The 24,080-nt window shown below is 37.1% G+C and overlaps 3 protein-coding genes across 6 annotated transcripts; all 3 read right to left on the bottom strand.

The window, feature by feature from the left end:
- Positions 1-265: 265 nt before the first annotated feature.
- Positions 266-6,254, bottom strand: LOC133519195 (odorant receptor 4-like). Of its 4 annotated transcripts, none has more exons than XM_061853175.1 (9): positions 5,390-6,250; positions 3,058-3,283; positions 2,289-2,418; positions 1,891-2,218; positions 1,684-1,806; positions 1,489-1,588; positions 1,272-1,376; positions 897-1,070; positions 266-422 (listed from the first exon to the last, which is right to left on the bottom strand). In XM_061853175.1, exons 1-9 carry the CDS (start codon positions 5,392-5,394, stop codon positions 369-371), a joined length of 1,245 nt encoding a protein of 414 aa, XP_061709159.1. In that variant the 5' UTR covers positions 5,395-6,250; the 3' UTR covers positions 266-368. The 4 variants fall into 4 exon arrangements, with proteins under 4 accessions (XP_061709159.1, XP_061709160.1, XP_061709162.1 ...); XM_061853176.1 differs by having other exon boundaries at positions 3,103-3,283; XM_061853178.1 differs by lacking the exon at positions 5,390-6,250 and adding an exon at positions 5,143-5,161.
- Positions 6,255-8,484: 2,230 nt separating this feature from the next.
- On the bottom strand, positions 8,485-12,557 carry LOC133519201 (protein rolling stone-like). The gene is made up of 4 exons (XM_061853185.1): positions 11,584-12,557; positions 9,828-9,941; positions 9,428-9,620; positions 8,485-8,862 (listed from the first exon to the last, which is right to left on the bottom strand). The coding sequence occupies exons 1-4, from the start codon at positions 11,852-11,854 to the stop codon at positions 8,667-8,669; spliced, it is 774 nt and encodes a 257-aa protein (XP_061709169.1). The 5' UTR covers positions 11,855-12,557; the 3' UTR covers positions 8,485-8,666.
- A 158-nt stretch (positions 12,558-12,715) lies between these two features.
- LOC133519198 (protein rolling stone-like) lies at positions 12,716-22,179 on the bottom strand. The gene is made up of 4 exons (XM_061853181.1): positions 21,501-22,179; positions 16,317-16,427; positions 15,261-15,453; positions 12,716-14,359 (listed from the first exon to the last, which is right to left on the bottom strand). Exons 1-4 carry the CDS (start codon positions 21,793-21,795, stop codon positions 14,149-14,151), a joined length of 810 nt encoding a protein of 269 aa, XP_061709165.1. The 5' UTR covers positions 21,796-22,179; the 3' UTR covers positions 12,716-14,148.
- Between the last annotated feature and the right edge of the window lie 1,901 nt (positions 22,180-24,080).

Genomic DNA, 24,080 nt, shown 5'->3' with positions numbered 1-24,080 from the left:
GCGGGCGCCAGAGGTCAGATTTAGAGTTTGGCGGGAGAGTCGCAGGGGGAGAGGCCCGGCGTCGCTTAATTAAGCGGATGTCGAAATGTCGCATTCAAAAGCGTTTGATTACAAAGCCGGTCTTCATAAATTCCTTTTATTACGATTCCACCTCCCGCTACAGGTAAACCGACCCCCTCGTTCACTTTCATCGTGTTTCTAATATCTTTTCAATAGCCTTTTTTAAGTTCCTCAAAGAGATTCGAGGATGATTATATAAAAGATGTTTTAAATATTCATAATGTTTATTCTATTCTATATCCTTTATAAGCTGACTAAAAAACTATCGCTAGTGATGCTTGGTGACTGCTTGTCCATTCACGGTGAAATCAATGTTGAGTCTGTCTCAGCATCGCGTAGAATGTGTACGACGACTTGATAATCTGCACATAAAGACGCACAACTGCTAATCTGATTACACGTACAAGTCGATTTAAATTATGGTTTGCATTTCTAAGCAACATACTGTTTTTTTCATTTGCAATTGAGTAGTTGATAAAAGCCAATTGATACACGTCTATAGAGAACAGCGACTTACAACTTTGTATGCCAATCGAACGTGCGCTGAAATCAAACGATGTTAGAATAATATTGGAATCATATCGGTTAGCTATCTTTAACGCGGGCGTCTTGCTCGCACTAATCCTTGTGCAGATAATTCTGAGCAAAATGAACGCGTGAATGACAGCTAGGTAACTGATGATTCCAATATCATTTTAATACCAGTTTTATATCACTGCACGTTAAATCGCATTACATAAGAATATTTTAGTTATAACGGCGTAACGGTATTTAGGAACCCTCATAGTCCCTCGACCTCGAGTAGTCTGAATTTTACCAAAAGTTTTAAAATTTACCGTGACGAAAGTCTCAAGCGAAAGCGGGATGAACACTGCAGCGGGGCGTAGAGGGCGACGGGCGGCGCCGACGCTACAACATATAACAAAGGGCAAGGCGCGCCGTACTTCTTTCCCGACCCCATTTGGCCCGACCCATTCCATCCCGTACACCGCATCGCTAACTTGTGCACTCTGTAACAGTTTTTTTTACCTACTCAATTAAACTCCCTTGAATGAGATTTAATAATTGGGTGGTTAAAAAAAAATTGAATTCAGGACATTCACAGTTTATGCAGCAGCCGTGTTACAAATTGTGAACAACGTTCCTAAAATTTATTATTGGAACTCTAGTGGTACCTTAATAATGACGAATGTTTTACTGTGTGGGCTCACCTCTACAGCAACCTCGTTTCCATAATAACAGTAAAGAAAGAGCTCGGTAAGTATGCACATTAGGAACATCACCATAGAGACAAATTCCAAAGAGGCCACACTAAGCTGTAAAAGTAAAGAATATAAAGTTTCAGTACACCGGACCGGAGGTACAATAGCTCTTCATAATATTAATCATTAAAACGTAAAGACGTTGCATCCGTTGAGAAGAACTTACGCCGACAATTTTATAAGCTGCCATACAAAGAATCCAACCGCCAATAGCAAACTGTAGCAACACTGCTCCGCCAAAGATCGCTTGCACCTCGCGTGACGTGCTGTAAATAGTAAACAAAACACTCAAATTCTAACTTGCGCTTTGGACTGATTCCTGAGACACATTAATCATAATATAAGATAGGAAGGTGCTCACTCGCAAATCTTATGGTGATGCTTAATACAACGAACGAGGAGTGCTGTCGCTGCCGCGCCTACTTGTTCTCCAGTTTCACGTGCCCGTTCGTTTGCCCTCTCTGCCAACGACTCAAAATCCATTCTGAAAATGATTTCAATTCAACATGCATTGTAAAACATAAATTATATTATGTGTAACAAAATATTATAAGAATGCAGCACTCACTTCAGTATGGTTAGCTGAGTCTTGCACTGTCCGAGTATGGTGGCTATAAAGGCATCCATAGTGGTATTAGCAATCCCAACCAACGAGGTAACGTAATACGTGTACAGGAGAACAATAAGGAACTCGGGCCAGGAGTAATAACCAAAGGGTACCCAAAGTGCGAAAATTACGCGTGTGCCGCCCAAGCGCGCAAGGAATGGAAAAATAGTCCACAAGGCACAGGTTAGCGCTGCAGTTCCTGCGTACACCGCTCCAAGCCGCGACGCTCCTTGCGCTCTTTCTATCAGCAGATTTTCTCTTGTTGTCTCTTCCGGATTATATGCCATATCTGTAACACAGACATCTGCAGGGTAAAAATAATTCACGCGCAATAACAGGTGTTTGTTGAATGGTCTTACCATCAAAGTCTTGTACGAGCTTGGCGATGCGGGATGCGCGGGCCATGAAGACGATCTGCTTGGCAATAGAAGTCACGTGACAGAGTAGAAGGAACATCACACGCGCCAGCGTGTCCATATCGCCACGCTCCTACAAAATAACTTCTGTCAACACGCTTTGGACCGTTGAATTACATACCTACGTGTAATGATGACTTGCTAAATGATGCTAAAAATTTCCTACTTTCTCGCATTGTCCCGTCATTTTTGCCACGGCTCAGGGAAGCCTAGGGCCCGCTGGGCAACTAATCCCGAAAATTGGCGTATGCACTAGTTTTTTACGAAAGCGAGTGTCATTTGATCTTCCAGAGAGCGATCTTCCAAACCAGAGGGTAATTAGGACTTATTGGGATAAGTCCGGTTTCCTCACGATGTTTTCCTTCACCGAAAAGCAACTGGTAAATATTAAATGATATTTCGTACATAACATCCGAAAAACTCATTGGTACGAGCCGCGGTTTGAAACCACGACCTCCGGATTGAAAATCGCACGCAGTTAGAAACAGTTTTTAGAAATGTCTGGAAAAAATAATGGAAAATTACTAAAATGGAATGTTTCATCTTCATGTAAATTTCAATGAGAATTTTCCGAAATGTTCTCATGTAGAAATTTTTCAGTTTTCGAAGCTTTCCAGCAGAGATGAGAACATACAAGGACGTGCGCTTCTATCTAAAAGATTCTTCGTGTAAAGCATATCCTACAAGATGTATTACTTAGTACACTAAATACCAGATAAGCGTAGATGAGCTCTTGGACCAGATACGTCGAGGTTACCACAAGCGCGAAGCCACAGTAGACGTCATGCGTTGCGCGTGCGATGCTAGTGAGGAGGGAGGTCTGGGGTCCGCTTGCTGCCGAGGGGGGCAGCCGGCAGAATCCGCACCATCTCAGTGTGCGCAGGAGTGAAACCACAGAGGCGCCGGCAAGCGTCGCGCTTTTACGGCGTGCCCACACTCTGTTTCGCCATAGATAGAAAGCAAATAGATTGTCTAAGCTTAAGAAGTTACTTCCTCGTTATAAATATATATGAGATTGTTTAAATTACCAAACAAGATGACGCCATAAAATAAATCGGTAACTGTATATTCACACTTCGCGTCAATAAACAAAGGGCTCCTATGCTCCCCGCCCGTTTCTTATACAAGTTTCGCGATTTCGGGGTTGGTCCCAAAAAAGTTGCTCAGTATAATCCCAAAACCTCCCCGGAATCGGGAATGTACTTATTTTTTGTCACTTTGTATACCAGCTACTAGCACTTTTGTTCCTAAGACAGCAGTCAAATGTGTCTAAGACGACTGAAATTTGACATTTTAATATTATACTTAAATAAGATAAACTGCAAAAATGGTAAATATATAGTACCAATGACGAGGATAACGCTCTTGATTAATATAGCTAATATAAATAGTAGCTAGCTAAATTGAAGAAAAAAAAACAACAGCATGTAAACTTGACGTTACAGTCATTACCGATATCATTAAGTACCTATGATCATTATGTTACCTGTTTCTTTGGTACATTTTATGAGCAGAAGTCAATAAGTATATAATAACGTCGGAGCAATCAATCACTCTTGTATAAACATGTTCATGTAAAAATGAGGCATCCTTAATGAGTCATTACTAAACGTAATTTTAGTGATGGAACACAAGGCACAAAGCTATCCTACTTGGATAAGAAAATATTATTAATCTGAAAACATTTTTTTAAATTGATTAAACATATACAATGGAAAATAGATTCTAAGAAATGAAAAAAATGAAATATGGTAGACCGAGGCGAATCAGTACCCTAGTGTAAATTTAGTCGATAGCGAAACGTGACGTACGCGTTTGAGTTTAGTCTCATTTTGTATGGGTTTTTGAACAGCGCGCCAAGCGGGACGTTTTGGAAAGTCAAAAATCTCATACAAAATGACACTTAACGCAAACGCGTACGTCACGTTTCGCTGTCGAAAATATTTACACACAGGGGTACAGTACCCCTAGTGTAAATTTGATCGACATCATAACGTGACGAACGCGTTTGCGTTAAGTCTCATTTTGTATAGGATTTTGAGTTTCCAAAACGTCCCGCTTGGCGCGCTCTTTCTAAATCCAATACAAAATGAGACTAAACGCAAACGCGTACGTCACGTTTCAAAATCGAATTTATTTACACTAGGGGTACAGATCACAAGGCGAAACGTATCACGGCGAAAAAGCTATTGCAACACTAAAATTGCTCCGTACGTGTTTCCTCTTAGCCTTCAACGCCAGAAATAAGAAATATTTTTAATATCAATATATTTTTTTTGTGTGATCGATCTATCAAATATGATTTCTGCTAAATAAAATTACCTATGTCAATTCAAAATATTTTTTTTTTAAATATAAGGAGGATTTGTATTACATTATTAAAGTCATTATTAAAATCTTAAATGAAGACTGTGGTACTAATTATATTTGTGGAATGAAATGGGTACCAAGATACTAACTTTGATATTAAACCCATTAATCGATTCTAAAAAGGACCTACTCGGAATGTTGAAGAAAACACAAAAGAAAAACCACATGGACAAAGGCAATTATCATAAAAATGTTCAGCAGTAACAGAGGTACTAAGCCATAAATTCTGACAACTTAATTACGAGTAGGTCTAGTAAATAACCGCAGTCTAATAAACAATTTATGTTGGAAATACAAACAGTAATAAAAATAAATACTTTTATAATAAAATATTATGAATACTTTAAATTCCACAAACAATTTTATTACTTATTTGGTTTATCAATATCCAGTAGAATATTTAGTAGAATTATAGTAAATACATTACGATAGACTTGCGAAAAGTAGAACAATCGCAACGAGTGGCGATAAATTAAAACACGACTGAAGGGAAGACTATTCGCACATATATCGTATGTTTTCCAATACATATGGCCCTTTAAATTTTCGACCTAGGAACGTAAAGTACTAATTACCGCACTGGTGCGGTAAAGTAGAACCATATGTACTGCAAACAATTTATCATATGTTTATTCAAGTGTTTGAATTGCTAAAATAATTATACTATAAATTACCTCATCACGGGCGAACAAAGACCAAGGCGGCTATTAAATGAAGTAAGACATCGGGCAGTGATTCCAAATGCGACGTAGCTGTATTATTTACTAATGAGGTAATTAAGGGCTGTGATATAATTACTCGTCCCGCCGAGAGACAGGTACCGCCCATCCGCCCCAATTCATTATTAATTAACTTATTAGTTGTTCTTTGCCGCCAAAGACGTCAACTGAAGCGTGTAACTACAACCCAATGTCAACCTTCGTGCTTCCCGACAAGGCTCTCGATAAGGTGCCGAGCACGATAGGCTTAGCGTTCAAAGGGTTAAGTTAGTACGAGTTTATGACTTTAACATGTCGTCGTCGAGTTCTATTAAACATTTGCTTTAGTCTTCAGCAAGTTGTTCGACTACTGACACGTTAAAACAATACGTTCAAAGATCAAAGGAAAATAATTAAATGTAACTTCATGATATTAAGTTTAGTTTAATTTAGTTTAGACGGAGTAAAATTACTTTAATCAACTAACGGTACTGAATTGAAATACTCCCAGAATAACCAACGACGTTCGAGAACTAAACTTCGTGAAAGCAAATAGTTGTTCGCGATGTTGACAGCAAATACCATCATGCAATGATCACGTGGTGTTATCTATCCGATACGTTGCTGGATCAACTAGGTATAACTTTTAATGCCAGAGTTAAATCCGACTTAAGCCTTTTGCAGTAAAGCCTTTTGCGGCTACAAATGTGCAAGTTGCGAAAAGTTTCTAAAATTTGGGAAAGGGTCTTGAAAATTTAAGATAATTTCACAGGGAACTAAGGACACTTTACTTTTGGAAATGAATAATTTCGATTCTTATACAAAAATATATTTACTTTATTATAATATTATATTATATTTACATTTACTTATTTATACTTAGTTACTTAGCTTGCACAATTTTTACATGTCTCTGTTTAGTCCGATGGTTGACTGGTAGAGAATGTCATTGGGCATTAACTCCGCCATTTGTTGATATTTTTTTGTATTTTGTGCAATAAAATTGAAATATATAAATAAAATATCAGATTTTCGCAGTTTCGGAAACTTACCTAAAGCACGTCAGTGGCTCAGCAAAACTAATATTAGCTTAGCACCCCTGAATACAAAAGTGTATGCTAAAAGCTTTGCTGACTGTACCTACATACCTAGTCCTAATTTCCTGAAGTAGACCGTTGATATGGATCCATAATCTTCTAAAAATTAACCAAAAAAGAACAATGATCATTTTGAACAATTTGTACAGACAAATTCCTGTCGGACTACAGATTTCGAAAGTAATTTTCGTATATTTATATGATACATGTCTCGTATATGAGCAGATGCATATTTTGTTACGTTGTTAGACGTTGTTACAGTTAGATGATAAAAAGCTTTAGCAGCGATAACACTACCTTACAGAATAATCGAAATAAATCTTACTTAAAGTGATATCCATCTTCATCAATCATCCACTACAATGCAGTGCTGGACATCATAGGCCATCCTAAATTATGCCTCGTGTATATGTTTTCAAGAAGAGGCTAGTAATTGTACAAGATAGATAGCTTTTACACAACGCGCGTGTCTCATGATTATTGGCGCTAATTACTACTTTGTGCATATGAAAACTTAGTGTCACCTTCCTGCTATTTATAACTTCGAAACGTGAAAATGCACTTGCCTGACTAATGTCACAGGCGCTAAAGCACAATGCTTCCATTGCGGTGATACATTTCCACCATCTATATGGAAACCTGTGTATTTATTAAAATTATAAGGTAAACACCTATCCAAATATTTCCTATCCAAAAAAAATGGGAGTCAGTATTTTAACGCCATCTATACAAAATCTTTATATTAAAGCTTAGGTAATTGGCAATAGATGGCAGTAAAAAGAATAATGCAACTACTCAACAACAGATGGCCTTTATATCACAAAGTAATTGGTATATACTTACTTTACTCTTTGATTGGTATATTCATTATCCTAATTTATAGTGTCAAATTATAAAAACCGGCCAAGTGCGAGTCGGACTCGCGCACCGAGGGTTCCGTACAAACCTGTAGGTATATAAGTAAAAGTTCACCCATCACGACAATTGAGTCATATTAATTATTAAAAATATTTTTATTATAATATATGATGTAATTAAAAATTTACGGTTTCGCAATGTTTCCTTTATCTGTGTTATAAGTCGTTGCTTCGTACCAAATTTAAAGATTCTGAGGTCACGGGAAGTACCCTGTAGGTTTGATTCCCTTGCGCGTGTCGAAAATTTGCGGCATAAACGGCTGTATTTTGTGATTGCGTTGTCTTAGAAGTTTGACTTTTTCACAGCTCCAAGGAATAGTAGAACTGAGTATTTGATATAAATTATATAGGGTTCCGTATTTTTCCTTTCGAGGTACGGAACCCTAAAAACAGCACGTGCTTTTTTCTTCAATTGTATTACGCACCTTTTTATACCTTCGCACTCGGAAAAAAAATTTAGTTAAATTTAGGTCAAGTGCTGATACAGGGAAGTTCAAAGTAAAATTGATTACCTACGGATGACCAAAGAAAAATATGAACTTCAAAAAACATGATTGGAACCTACTGTAACCTACCTGGAGCATATTGAAATCTTCAGGAAGATGTCACAGATTTCAGGCTGCAGACAGTTTGGTGCCCTAAGATTCCTCTTTGCGTGAGGTCAATATATATTTGAGTCTGTTCGGAAAGAGAAAAGTCGTGGAAAGTATTGAGCCCCATACATTCCACAACTCCTCTTTCCGCACAAACTCTACCCAATATCTACGTAGGCAGGTACGTAACAATAAAATGGTTACGGACCAGCGACTTTTTTACCAATCACTTGGTGGAAAATCTGTTAATTACTAATACTTTATGAAACTTTTGTTGAAAACAACGAAGATAAATAAGTAATCTTTTTAGAATACTTTTACCAATTGTCCTCACTGAAATATTTATATTTACTTTAGATACAGTACTTACGAAATAATTAAATAAATTACAGTAAAGTTTTCAGAGCGACGGCTGTTATAGAGGCAAAATACTAACCCGTAGAATATTAAAATAAATTACTGTGACAACTGAAAATTATTTTTATTATAATGATAACGACAGGTACAAAAACTTATTACTTTTAAGAAATATTTCGTCTAAAAGTAAAAATTAACATAATTGAAAACAATTATGGTTATTATGAAGTATCCAATGAATAACTAAGATCACTTAACTTGTTCGAATTCAGTTTCTGTTGGATGCTATTTAAATAAGTACACTGTGTTCAGTTGTCCTGTGTCTAGTTGAGCAGCAAATACGACTCAGCACGTCACGGGCAAAAGCGAATGCCCACAGGAAAACGTATACAAATATAGTTATTATTGCAGTACCAATTGTCGTCGTGAATGAGACCTGCGGCTCACTCCAGTCCAGGAACTTGTAGATATAGGGCTCACCATCTCTGAAATGGATGTATGTTTAAAGGCAAATGGCAAACAAATCAGTAAAACAATACAACACAACAATAAAAAAAAGGTACAGGTCAACGGCCTCGTTTTCGAAAAAAAAAGATAAAATGTAAAAAAAAAGTAAATTTTTGAGGACAGTTTTTATCTTTATTATTAATTTTCGAGTAATTGCGGATATTTCTCTGTGACATTTATGCTTGAAATGAATGCCCTAATTCATAAGCCATCGAAATATTATTATTTTTTAAATGTGCGATAGGTAAATGGATAGATAATGGTACATTAACCAAGTGCAGTCGTGTTTGGCGCCATAAAATTTGGAAGGGGTGCATTTTAAAAATATATATTCACAAATATATTTTAAAAAAACTTGATTGTTATTAGACATACAAGTAGACAAATTGTGCGCGAGGTTTGTTCTCTCAGTTCAACTTGCCCTCTATGTCACACGCCTGTGCACGGACAAAGTACACAGTGCACACCCTTTTACTGTAACTATCAGCTTGACGTTCTTAGAACTCGCGTGTACTGTACTAAAATAAAAATAAAACAACTTACGCGCCAGTGCCTCCAGCTTTCTGATATATTTTGGAAAATACAGTGTACACGACACCTAAAAGGAGAGGCTGGTATATGTGTGCTAAACGCACTGGAGTCCGAGATGCTAATAGCTCGATCAGAACTAACACGGCATTAAAGCCATGCAATGAAGTTTCCAACCAGAAATATCGATCATGAATACTGTATTTACCTAAAACATCAACATTATTGCAAAAAGATATCTCAGTTTTTTTTTTAATTAAGTATAGGTTTCATAATAACAATATTGAACAACGTATGGACAACTACACGAAACCATCGGAGCACGTTGTTGGAATTTGAAAATTAACCACAATTAATTAAGAGTCATACCCGTGAAATTTCTTAATACGAAATAGTTACCTAATTCGCAACTTACTAGCATTTTTGGATAGCAATCTCCAATAAAGCATGGTGACAACGATCGCCAAAGTGACGGATATGTTATAAAGTACCCAGTACATCGTTACGTACCACGGTGGCTTGCCTACCTCTGAAATCAAATAAAATGTTGTTCATTGTCATATGTAACTAACAACCTTATGTATAACCACCTAACATACAATAATTAAACTAACGAGAATCATACCTTCAAACGGGTTAATAGGAAGAGAAGAAGGTTCATTGTAACATAGAGAAATAAGAAGTAATAGAGTGCTCACTCCATTCATCAGTTTTGGTACCAAAATGATTATTATATTCGCAGTCGACATCTAGCATCAAGTAGCGGAACTCTCAGTATTGCTACTCGACAATAGATATCGCGGCAAACAAAAAATCTAATGCTCAACGATTTTCAGCTAATATTATAACCAGAGTAAGTGTAGGAGTTGAAAATAGAGTTCCGCGATATCTATTGTCGAGTAGCAGTTCTGAGAATTCCGCTACTCGATGCTAGATGTCGTCTGCGAATATAATAATCATTTTGGTACCAAAACTGATGTATGGAGTGAGCACTCTATTACTTCTTATTTCTCTATTATTGTAATGACAATTTTTTTACTAGCTTCCGACTCTTCTGAGCAATTGTTTGTTTCATAAAATTATTGACAAAATCTCTCAATTATTCAAAATAAGCCAATTACCTACAGAAGTGCATATAATATTGCATAGGGAAAAAGTCTCATGAATCACCCAGATTTCAGAGAAAATTTTGTTTAGGTCAAATGCTTGTAGATGTCGTTTTAATTGAAAAAATAAAAGGTCATCTAAAATTCGTTCCAAAACTACCAAAACAATGCAAAACATGGCTCCTTCATGCCACTGTTCCCTTAACGATTGCAGTGTCATCCTCTTTGAGGAGGACTTTATATTCATTACCCTCCTTTTGTACAGCAAGTTTAGCAACGAACAAGCTTTGAGTTTTGTTAGTGCATTCACTAACTTTCTCACCAAGGTAATTGTAACTACTATTGAGTTCAAAATTGGTTCATAACGAAAACAAAGAAGTCAAAAAGAAAGACGGGTGTAATGCACGTGTGATTTTAACCCAGCTAATTAAAAAAACTGTATGTCTGTGGTTTGCAAAAAATCGATTTAATCAAGATCGTAGATCCAAAATCCATTAGCACCTAATTAACTTTGGATTGAACATGATTGATGTGTTAGACGTTAGCCCTTAATAGGATAGAGTTGATACAACTGGCGTGATTATACTTTTAAATGTTATAGATTGAAAGGTGGCGTAAAAAAATACGGCCCGCCTGATGGTACGCGGTTACCATAGCTTACGCTCGCCTGCGGTCCTTTAGAAACCTGTGCGCCTTTGGAAAATACCAGCAACATTAGACGTTCACCATCCTTTAAGCCATTATGGCAAATCTTATTTTTTAATCATTTCAAACTACATATAGAATAGAAATATAAGTATGTATATTTATGTATGTATGTATGGTATGTTATTGTATTATTTTTGGTTGTTGTTGTTAAAGTAGCACCGCCCACAATCTCTCTGCTTTGCCTAATGGTTGTCTGGTAGAGAATGCCTCATGGCATTAAGTCCACCTTTTGTACTATAAGGTTTTCTTTTGTACGATAAAGATTAAATAAATAAATAGAATGAAAAACAACTGTATGATGCTGATTTGAATGACCATCAAAAAGCACAAAAATGAAAAGTAATATTTATAACTCACCCGGTAGCTTCTTTTTCAATGCACATATTGATACAAAAAGGCCGCTGGCTCCCATAGCGAAAACCAGTATTATACCCCAAGTAGTTAAATAGACGAGCCATTGAGGCACCGCAGCTTCAATCAAAGACCACAATAATATCCCCAGTGCCAAAGTAGACTCCAAGGCCCGCAAAATTAGCATTGCTAAAGGCGAATCACTTTGTTGCCAAGACGACGTGTAGAATTTTCTTAGATGCTCGTCTTCACAAGAAGTTTTAGCAAAATGTACCATTTTTCACTGAACACCACTTAATTTTTTTTATTTTGACAGTCATACATGGACTCTTGAGAACCAATATTAGTAGTAAAATTTGCAAAAATAATGAGAAAATTAAATTTACAATTTGAGATATAACAGTCGTTAGATATGTTCAGAATCGTACCTAAAAGGAAGGAGCTCGCAAACTCGGTGCGCTGGTGCAAACGCGGACAGCAGTCTGCGTCGTCTGGCAAATTAACTTGAGAGCAGTGGACATCTTGGTGAGCGATTTCATCACATTAATCTCAACTTTATAAAAGCCTAACGTCAATAATGATCATTCTTACAGAATTTATATACCGATACATATCACACTTATCACAGGTCTTCGCCTATAAGCCATACAAACTACATGCTTACGAATAAAGTTAATTAGTTATACTTTACATACTTTTGTTTATCACGAATATTTAGTTATAAAAGTGACTGAATTTTTAAAGTACAAAAACTTTAAATTTTATGAAAGGTAAGCTCTGTTCCAAAATGACCGTTTCATTATGACACGTTTCAGTGTGCAAACTAGCATTTTCATGCACATTTATGTGACATTTTTTAGCATCAGGACTGAATATGCTAGTGATTCTGAGTTAAGAAAGCAAGAACGCAAAATCACCAGGATTTGTGAGAATCAGAGTCCCTAGTGTAAATTTATTCGATTTCGAAACGTGACGTACGCGTTTGCGTTCAGTCTAATTTAGTATGGGATTTAGATACAGCTTAGGTCACGTTTCGAAATCGAATAAATTTACACTAGGAGCTCAGGTCTTCAATATTTATTTTAGAAAATGCCTATTAATATTATTGAATGCCTATAAGGCAAGCAAAACAAACATTTACAACATTTAATAAAAATGTATTTACTAGTAGTATATTTACAGTAACCTAGTAATAAAAATAAACTTAAGTAAAATATTTACAAAAATATATTAAGTACATATTCTAAACATTACAGTATAATTTAAATATACGGAATGTTTATTTATTTGTCAAGTAAATCTAATCCAAACGCAACAAGCTGCACTAAAATTGTTTTAAAATATTTGCAACTACATATATGGTATAGAGGAACAAAGCTTTAGAAATGCTCCTCGTAACTTTATCTGGAATTCACGTCAGTATACTCGTATGCAGTTTTAGGCAACGTGTCATCCACGATGACGCGCAGATTTGTCAAATCTAACACTTATTAATATGACATTACGAGTCAAGGCACGCATCTTCGTGAATGACATGATCTATACAGGATGAAACTGATGATGATGACCATCTAACAATAGAATAATTAATGCAGATGATGTAGGACTTAAGAAGACAACTCTGAAGCTTTTTTCCTCTGGGATTAGTCTTAAGAATCTCTTTGCAGGTTCTTTTTTCCAGAACCCAACATGAGATAGAGTACATATACAATTAAATACCTGCAGGGCAAAATGATCTTAACCCTGCCACAGCCGCAGTCAGTAAACATACCTTTTCGGAAATATCATTACCCAAACACTCTATAAGTACTGTGTTAAGTGCGATTTACTATTACATTGCTAAAACACGTCATTTAAAAAATTCTATTAAGTACCTAACCATACATATTTGTATTTTTATCATAGATGCCGTCTCATATCTGCCTTCTCTGATACACAATTGAAAAGTGTGCGATTATAATGAAAACAATAATAAAAATACCGTAATCGATTTTTGCCCGTTACTGATTAATATTAGCGCTCATGTTTAGTATAATATGCTAGCGAAAATATAACCACCTGACTTGGAAACAAAATCGTATGAGCTTTGTTAGAAATCTCAAGCTTCTTACGATTAGTCGTTCGCGAAAACAGAGCTTTTAAAAATGACAAAATTCTGGATATTTCATACGAAACAGTTTTAAGTCAATATAAAAATGTAATAACATTTTATGTTATTTAGACTTAGGAAAATGTTACACAGAACATTTTAATGTAGGTACGTTTTGTAATAACAATGACCATCCTCAGCATCGAAATATGTTGCTGGTTTCACCACCACCGTACCGACGTGAAACGCCGGTATCATATCTTACCTACTCATTTTGTCATTACATATTGCGACATAAATGTGGACACAATAATATATCCATGTATCTGTAAACTCACATGGCACGCAAAAGTCATGATGATAATTCTATGAAAAAAATATATACTGCTTTTTCCACTGTCTATCAACGCGAGCAACAGAGAAGTTGTTTGGTTTAAATGATGCATTAGTCTTTCCGACGGAAAACATTTTGGAGTCAGAGGTTAGACATATCCACTGAAATCGGGAGGTGTAAATGGAAGGTTATGGCTGGTAGTCCGGATGAGCACTCCAGTTAGCTTGTCTCGAGCTATAGTGATGCCCCACAGCAATGAGTACACAATGATCAGACCTACTGAAGCAGCCACCACTAGCACAGTTGTGGGGCCTGGGCGGCTCCAGTTCAGGATCTCGTAAATAAACGGGTTCCCTAGCCTGAAAAAGAGTAAATAAATTACAAGGTGAAACAAAAATAGTGGGGATCTATTTAAGGGTATATTCGGTATCGTGTACTGATTAGGAAAAAGTAGAAGAAAACATTTCTTGACGCGAAAAAATATTATTATATTATTAACAAGAGAGAAGCCCTGGTGGCCTAGCGGTAAAGGCGTGCGACTTGCAATCCGGAGGTCGCAGGTGTAAGCCCTGGCTCGTACCAACGGGTTTTTCAGAACTTATGTACGAAATATAATTTGATATTTACCAGTCGCTTTTCGGGGAAGGAAAACATCGTGTACAACTGGACTAATCCCAATAAGGCCTAGTTTACCCTCTGGGTTGGAAGTTCAGATGGCAGTCGCTTTCGTAAAAACTAGTGCCTACGCTAATTCTTGGGATTAGTTGCCAAGCGGACCCCAGGCTCCCATGAGCCGTGGCATAAAAGCCGGGACAACGCGCGAGGAAGAAGTATATATTAATATATTATTAATCTATTAACAAGTCTTCATCTACTTGTACACATCTCCTAAACATCTTCAATTCAAAGTAAGAAGTACATCAATATCATTGTGGGCCGAAACCTAATATTATCATCTCCCGTCGTAGATTTACGTCTTAATGATTTTCATTGACATAGAACACGTCGTACCACGGATATTTGCGAAATATTACCTGCCTACCTATACTAGGTATATAATTTGTGCGTGTACGCAATGGACAATATGCGTCTTGAGCAAGACTGATGTCTAAATACCTCCGACGATCTACGACAATGTGCAAAGTGACGTTACAATATGCGCTATTATGACCGAATGAGTGCATAATCGTAGACGCGAAATTGCACTGCAATCGATTTTGTATTTTACATAACTACTTATACAAATAAATAATGACTTACCCATCAGTACCCCCGGCGACATAGTATATCACAGAAAACACGGCATACCACACGCCCACGCCGAGGGGCTGGTAGATGTGAGCGAAGCGAAGCGGCGTGCGAGAGGCAAACAACTCTATCAGAACCAGGATCGTGTTGAACCCATGCGTTACCGTCTCCAACCAGAACATGCGGTCTTTAACCTCAGCCATGCCTGTAATTTTAAGGACTTCATTTATTAAATAATAATAAAAATACTTATATAGGACAATATTATAGGACATCGTCATACATATTGATTAAGCTCCAGAGTAAGATCAAGAAAGCTTGTGTTATGCGTACAATCGGGATACAGGAACAAATATCTACTTATGTTCATCACACGCATATGCCCTTATCGATATTCGAACCCAGGACCCTCTGCATCATAGGTAGGGTTACTAAAACTGGAGACCGGTCATCTTTCTCTTTATAGATTTCAATTTTTTTAGGGAAAGGAACCCATTTATTTACGAGAATCTTACTCAACAATGAAATACGAAACAAAATATCTATTGGTACAGTTTCGTCAAATTGCTCATACAAAACCCAAAGGCGTTTACTGATTTCTCACCTTAGTCACACCTATGTTGGTCAGTTCTCTTGCTACTCGTTTTATCGCCATTGATAGTATTAACTGCCTGAACCCCAATACTACTACTTCACTGGCTCTGCGACCCGAAGTGGATCTTAGCCTCCGACATTAGATTTCGTCATTGTGCGATCTGACGCCATTCAGCCGCTTGAATGTCGCACAGGTCTTGCTGCATTTTTTCGATCCATCGGTACCTAGGCACGGTACGGATGTCTCTCAGTTGGTTACTCCAGTTAAGCACTTTTGGCCGGACGATCCTCTGAACCCCACAATACTTACCGGAAATTAACGCGACTTTGCAAACTGTTTTCAAGAGCTCGTTCTCAAATATTTATAAGTATTATTATATATTTTACGAATAAGCCTTTGAAAACAGTTGTAAAAACTTTTACAGAATCCTCGAGCAGCAATTCTTAAAAACTATAATGGCGGTTGTTACTCACTTGAATCAAACAGTAGTATCCAATACAGCAGAGTGATCACTATAGCTACAGTGCCAGATATGTTGTAGAACAACCAGTACATTGACACGTACCACGGTAGTATGCCTTCATCTGAAATGCAAACTTAATTATTTACAGTCATATAAGGTGAAGTGAGGACCAGATCGATTTATAAATAATAATGATATTAGACGTAAAGAAAAACGACGGTTTTTACCGGACTCCCACTGGTCGCATAACAACTTTTGTCATATTTTTAATCGTCATAATCATAACACTTTATGCATAGGATTGTAAGTCATAAAAATCTTTAGTCAGTATTATTCCTGTGCATAACTGGGTTTTTGTCATAAATGAGTTATGTCATAATTTTTATAGTCATAAACTTAATTTGCATAAAGTTTTTGGTTAGGTTCGTTAGGTATGCACAAAAAATATATGACAACTGCTATGTATGTCATCAAATATTATGGCTAAAAATATATGACACAGTATAATATCACTTTTTATTTGTATGAGCAATGATGATTATGACACAAGTTGTTATGCGTATCAAAGATATGACTAAAACTTTTATGCAACCCAATATGGACCCCGAAGAAACATATTGAAAAACAGAATTTCAATTTACTTATGTAAATAGAGATAGCAACAGACGGTTTAGAGTAGCAAGAGATAAAGAACAAAAGTTTTGATCCGTATATAACATTTTCACGTTAGGATTACAGGCGAGTGTAAAGCCAATAACAGAAAAGATTCCATTTATTACGTGACCATATTCTATTAAGACACCGAGTCGTCATAAATACGGACACGCATGCTAGTATTATGCACTCGCGCAATCTATCGTCCCGTTAAATAGTAAACATGGTCAACATCAAGTTCCACATCGCTGGCACAACTAACTGCCCATTTGTTAACATAACTTCAACAAGATAAGGTCGATAATGGCAGTTACAAGTAATTAAGTCTTGCGGTTTGTGTTGGACAAGAAAGGTGAGTTTTTCTTGGATATAGAATATGACGCGAGCAACCAAGTTTCGTATTTTCCAGGTGTTGAATTGTATAAAATGATATAGATAAAGGAAATAAAAACATAGGTGGAGTCGGAGCAAGCTCTACATGGCATTAACTAAGACAAAGTATGGAATTGTAAACATAAATATAAAATTTCTATGAAAATATGACGTTCATAACGACATTCTTACACTTTGTTATCTAAAATTTGGTGTAGAGTAAGCTTAAAATGGACCATAGTACAGAAAAAAGATAATTTGTACGCATTTGAATGTTACTTAGGGGTCGTCTATTAATTACGTTGGTTTGAAAATTGGTTTTGTATGTGGTGCAGTAAAGAATATTTACTTACATCACACAAAATTTCAATTTTCTAGACCCCCCCCCCCCCTTGTATTTTTCAAAGGAAAAAAATAGGTCTTTAATACGTACTGTCACACTTGACAAAACCCTAACCTGTTACTGTGACGTAATATGTGGATGAACAAGGGTTGTGAGACATAAGGATGTGTGTACATCGTGTGTGTGTTTATTACGTACGTCGCCATTCATCGCATATTTCACGTTGCTTAGTAGTATTCTTATGAATGTGGGCCAGTAAAAAGAGAGTGAAGCCAGCGACTCGGCCAAGGTCGGCCCGACGAAGCCTGTCCGGCGACCAACGACTTTCGTAACGAGTTAGATAACTTCGCATTGCGATCGTGGGTAAATACTGCGAGCGTCACTGCATACTAATTAAATCAAACTCAACCTATCTCTCAGAAACAGATAGATAGTTTTATTGAATCTATTACTAGCATGAGTCATATCTTTACACACTCGGCATACGGGATGGATTTTATATGGCACTGAGGGCAGCCACCAGATCCCTTACAGTAACGCCAAAGGTCTTGAGAGAACTTCCCTAACTTGTTAATGTAATTGAACTTCCCTCAAAATGTAATAATTTATATTTTATCCAATCTCGATTACACTCAAAACCACGTTGATAGAGCTTCGCAATAACATGACATGTAAACACATACAAACACGCATACACACATACAAACATGTAAAGTTTCTTTCGGTAATCCAAAATGCATAAATTACTTAATAAATATGACGCTTAATCCAATCACCGTTGCTAAATTAAATTAGTATATAATTTAACAAATACGTTCTATCTCCATTATAATTTACAAAGGGAAAATACAAATCTACATTATGACAATTATGAGCGTCGAGTTCCGTATAACAATGGTCAATGACGACTACAATAATAGGTGTTTAGATTAATTGCTAGACGATTATCAATAGCCAGCAACGATAACCTTCGATTTGTAAAACATTCGATTCCAGTTATGAGGAAGTTGATAATTTGAAAACTGTAGCGCTGTGAGCATCACAAACAATTCAACTGATGTCCGCCATTGTTGATGTATAATTTGATCTGCTGGTTACCTCCTGCATGAAAACGGTTCGTCACTGTAAATAACTAGTGACATTGTAGTAGTTCTGTAGGCAGAACCTGCATGGTTCTGCCTTTTTAAGAAGATTAGATACTAGGTACTTTATATTGTTTGTTGGCGGTAGTTACCGAACATGAGTTACCCTGGAATGCATTAGTGCATACTAAATACTGAAACATACTACATGAAGAGTAAGCAAATTATGCATTGTGTGTGGATGGAAGGGGAACTTTATTATATTTATTATATTACTTTATTATACATTTTTGTATCGATACTAACATTATAAAGGTGACTGTAACTCTGTCTACATGTCTGTCTGTATGTTACCTCTTCAAGCTTAAACCGCTGAGCAAATTTAGATAAAATCTATTGTATATTGCGTATTGTATTTCGGGGATAAAAACTATTCTATGTCGTTCCTCATAACTAAAACAATCTCCATACTAAATTTTATCTATATCAGTGTAGCGGTTATTGATTCCCCATACAAACTTCCACAAAAGGTTTTCATCCTCTTAAATGCTGATTTCTGGAAAAAAAAATACCATATGCCCTTCCTTGTGACTTGTGATTATCTCCATACCAATTTTTTTATTACATTGCTTCAGCGGTTTAAGCGTAAACAAACAAACAGACAGGCACACTTTTGCATTTAAAATATTAGTATGGATTTGTATAGCAGATTCATTTGTAACATTAAGCGCCACTTGCACCATCCCACTAATCCGGGGTTAACCCGTTAAAGCGTTAACCTAGTGTTAAATTATACTGGTAACCATGGTAATTCCAGGTTTGCTCGGAAGTAGGATGGTGCAAGTAGCCCTAAGCCCTGTATGACTCATACACAAATTGTACACTTCCTTTATCATATTCTAGTATTTGTATTCAGCGATAAAATAGCCAGGTTTTATTTACATAATAATTTTTTTACTATCAGATTATATTTATTTCCATACATAAAATACAGTACGTTAATAGCTTAGAAATTCACGATAATGTCAGACTGGAAATAAATATAATCATAACAATAGTAAAAAAACCGGCCAAGTGCGAGTCGGTCTCGCGCACCGAGGGTTCCGTACAAACCTGTAGGTAGGTATACCTACCTACTACTGTAATTGCGAAAAACCGTACGGCAATTTTTTTATTTATCTGAGCTATAAGACGTCGCTTCGTACCAAATTTCAAAATTCTGAGTTCACGGGAAGTACCCTATAGGTTTTGATTCCCTAGCGAGTGTCGAAAATTTGCGGAAATTTGCGGCATAAACGGCTGTATCTTCTGATTGCGTTGGTTTAAAAGTTTGTTTGTTTGTTTTTTTCACAGCTCCAAGGGACAGTAGACCTAAGTATTTGATATAAATTCCAGCTTGATACCTCCACGCGTTTCTGAGAAAAAGGGTCTTGACACACAGACAGACGACCGGACGGACAACAAAGTGGCCCTATAAGGGTTCCGTTTTTTTCTTTCGAGGTAAGGAACCCTAAAAACATTACGAATCCAACACTGGCTCTAAATGTGTTTTAGCTTAAAATCGAAAGTGACAGATTTGTAATACTTAGGTACGCTTGTGGGAAATACTGGCTATTTTATCAATCAGGGCCTTGAGGTGAACCGGTCGATTTCATCGTAAAATTTATCAGTGAACGTTAAGGCTTCTATTTCGTATAAAATCTAAATACAAAAGCTCACTTTGTCCATATCGTTATATAATTTTGCGTCACAATTTCTGCCCAAAATATCTGGGTGTAACCCTTGACAGAAGTTTGACGTACAAAAACCACCTTGACAAGTTGTCTGGAAAACTGAAGACTAGGAACAATATAGTTCAGAAGCTCACAGGAACGTCATGGGTTGCCAGCGCTGCCTGCCTAAAGACCACTGCTATGGCCCTCGTCTACTCGACGGCGGAATACTGTGCACCAGTATGGATGAACAGTGCACACGTGGCCAGGGTGGACGTGGAGCTTAATCACACGATGAGGATAATATCGGGCTGCATTATGCCAACGCCTACTTACTGGTTACCAGCCCTCAGCAACATTGCACCGCCGAATATCCGCAGAAAAAAATGCCTAGCACGGGAATTCACTAAAATGTCCGATAACACTCTACTGCCAATACACGAAGACATGGACAGCCTCAAAAGCACCCGACTGAAGTCCCGAAACGCGCCAGCGAAATCCTTTCATACCCATGACCCGACATGGAAGGCCAGTCAAGCTTGGATGAGGGACTGGGAAGCCCAGCAGCACAAAAACGCAGCAAACCCCTTCTTTGAGCTCAGCACACAGGAGCGGCCCAAAGGGTTTAAAGAAAGCCGCCAAATATGGTGCAGGCTTAACCGTCTGAGAACCGGTGTGGGCAACTGTGCGTACCTCTGGCACAAATGGGGGTGGAGCGAGTCGGCGGCGTGCGACTGTGGAGATCCGGAACAGACCATACATCATATAGTTTTTGATTGCCCCATCACTAGATACAACGGACCTGTCGAAGATTTTAAAGAACTGACAAAGGACGACAGTGTATATCTGCAAAACTGTAAATTTTAATTTGATGTAATCATTATTGTAAAAACCAGTGTGTAAACGCCATACGATAAATAAATAAATATCGAACGAGAATGAGGAGTTTCCTATAATTCGTATTATTAATGTCACTTTATTCTAGAGTCAATTTTATTTGGCAAAATATTATCACTAGTTTGGATACTAACCTGGTAGCGCTTTCTTCACGGCACCCAAAGACACAAGTAGGCCACTGACAGCCATCGCGGAAACCAGCACTAAGCCCCAATTGGTCAGGTAGATCAGCCAGTGCGGTACCGGGGCTTCGTACACCGACCACGCGAGGATCGCCAGCGCCACAATAGCTACCACCATCCGTATCACCAACAGTGGCATCGGTGAATCTCCGCGTTGCCATGACGATGCGTAGAAATCACTCAGGCGCTCGTGGGACGACACCCAGAAATCCGACAGGGATATAGTCTTCCTAAAATATTTAACCATTTTCACTTTGTCACAACACCATGTTTGAATCAATATTTTGTTGCTCTGTCAGTCAATCATCGATGAGAGTCCAATAGTCTCAGATAAGGTATCCGAGATAACACAATTTCGCAACTGAAATAAATTCGACGGTGAAGCTATACGGTGCTAAGCTCTTATCGGGATGATATTATCATCTATAGTGAGCATGGGAATATGTTAAGATCTAACGTATCCGGGAATGCTCGAGTTTAACTTATAGCATTGATTTTTTTTAAAGGGTTTGGGGCAAAGTGTATATGATACAGAGTGTAAGGTTTGCGCACAAAGTGCCGGAGCGCTCGCGGCGCGGCGGCAGTGCGCGGGCGCGTTCGCGGACTGACGCGACGCGGCTGCCGCGAATCTTGCACACCTGACTCTCCCTGACCCTCAAACCTGACTTTTATGTAATTATTTCTGCAGAACCTAACTGGGTTTATAAAACAAATGTTGTTGTGAGAGCCTGTGTGTTATGTTATGAGGCCCTATCTTTATGAACGTCAAAACAGTCTAGTTTCATTAATGATATTATACTAATAATTATCAATAATATATTTAAAACACTGATTCCATTTTATAATTTGATCAATAAACTGCTCAACATTTACATAAATTTAAAATAAAATTCATACAACATACACCTAAGTAAAACGATACTAGTAATGCGCAGTGAGTAGTTAAAAGGCTCCACACATTTATTCTGTACCCCTAGTGTAAATTTATTCGACAGCGAAACGAGACGTACGTGTTTGCGTTAAGCCTCATTTTGTATGGGATTTAGAGTTTCCAAAACGTCCCGTTTGACGCGCTGTTTCTAAATCCCATACAAATAACTAAATTTACACTAGGGGTACTATTCTTATTTCCTACAAGAAATTGAGTTCTCGTTTCCTAAACAAATTACTATTCAGTATTAATTATGTACAAAACCTTGATAACTATAATCAGTTCAGCGGTTTTATTGTTCGTAAAACACGCCTGACTAAAGCATTTTATTGAAATGCATGTGAATAGGTGCACGCAAGTAGAATATATTGTTATTTGTTGGTTCAGTCAAGGTATTAAATATCAACACAGACAAAGTGCCAAAAATATTTATTATTACTTGTATATTATATGACGTAGTATAAAAAAAAACAAATAAACGGCCCGATTCGAAGAATGAGACACGATAACGATAAGTTCTGGTTTAGATAAGTTCTCATTTAGATAGAGTTCTGATTCTGTCAATTATACGACATATAAAGGATTGTATGTCGTATAATTGACAATCAGCTCGATTCGGGCAACCACTTTGACGTTAGAAATATCTTAGATAGATCTTATTGGGATCACAGCGGAATCGTAATAAACGTGAATTTTGACCTGTCGTTTAGTTATCGATCTTTCCAAGATCTTAAATGTGTCTTAACCCTTTACCAGGCTAAGGGATATATATTTCCCACATGAAGCACTTCAAACATGTGTTCTATTTTCGATGAGTAAGACTGACATTCCATTGTCATTTTTGAACTGTCAGCCTGGTAAAGGGTTAATCATTCTTCGAATCGGGCCGAAAGAAACAGAAAGCTACCACGATAATATTCATGCTTATCACAAATAAATATGAGGACATAATGCTCGTCAGTTTTGTGTTACTTGGGGGAAGTTGGTTATATTCTTATGATGAGTGTATATTATAATATGTTGATTGAATAATTCAACAAAATTAGGTTCGCATTTGAGTATAATTAGTTTCATTCGTGTTTTATTGGACCCTGAATTCGTTCGTTATATTTATTTACAATTGCATTTAAGATGTTTCCTGAGTTTATCTGGGGCGCTTATACGTAATACAAATAGGTACCTTGTTATGATTAACGGTCATCAAAGACTCAATATAACTAACTTTATAGATTTTCTCGAATAAATTCCACCCGACAGTCGCGATGTACAGTCAGCATCAAAAGTAGCGGATCAAACAAGGTTTCAAAAGTATCTACCATTCTGTAACAGCTTAACAAAATGTGATGGTTCTATATGTAGAACAATTAAGACGGTAAAGATATACTTTTTAATGTAAATTTTAGAGATTAATCTATATTTCGGAAAACTTACCCAGAATATCAGATACTTTTGGCGCGTTCTTTCATCCGCTACTATTGATGCTGACTGTACTAGTGGACTTCACTTGGAGTGTCGTTGATGAATTTATTTTATTGGGAGATTTATTTATTTTACGGGCTTTATGTTGACATTGTTACTTAAATTAGCCAAGCCATGATATT

The sequence above is a fragment of the Cydia pomonella genome, chromosome 6 (assembly GCF_033807575.1).
Source record: "Cydia pomonella isolate Wapato2018A chromosome 6, ilCydPomo1, whole genome shotgun sequence".
NCBI classification, from domain to species: Eukaryota; Metazoa; Arthropoda; class Insecta; order Lepidoptera; family Tortricidae; genus Cydia; species Cydia pomonella.
Note: the sequence above shows the minus strand (reverse complement) of the source record. Positions and strands in the feature narration are given on the sequence as shown.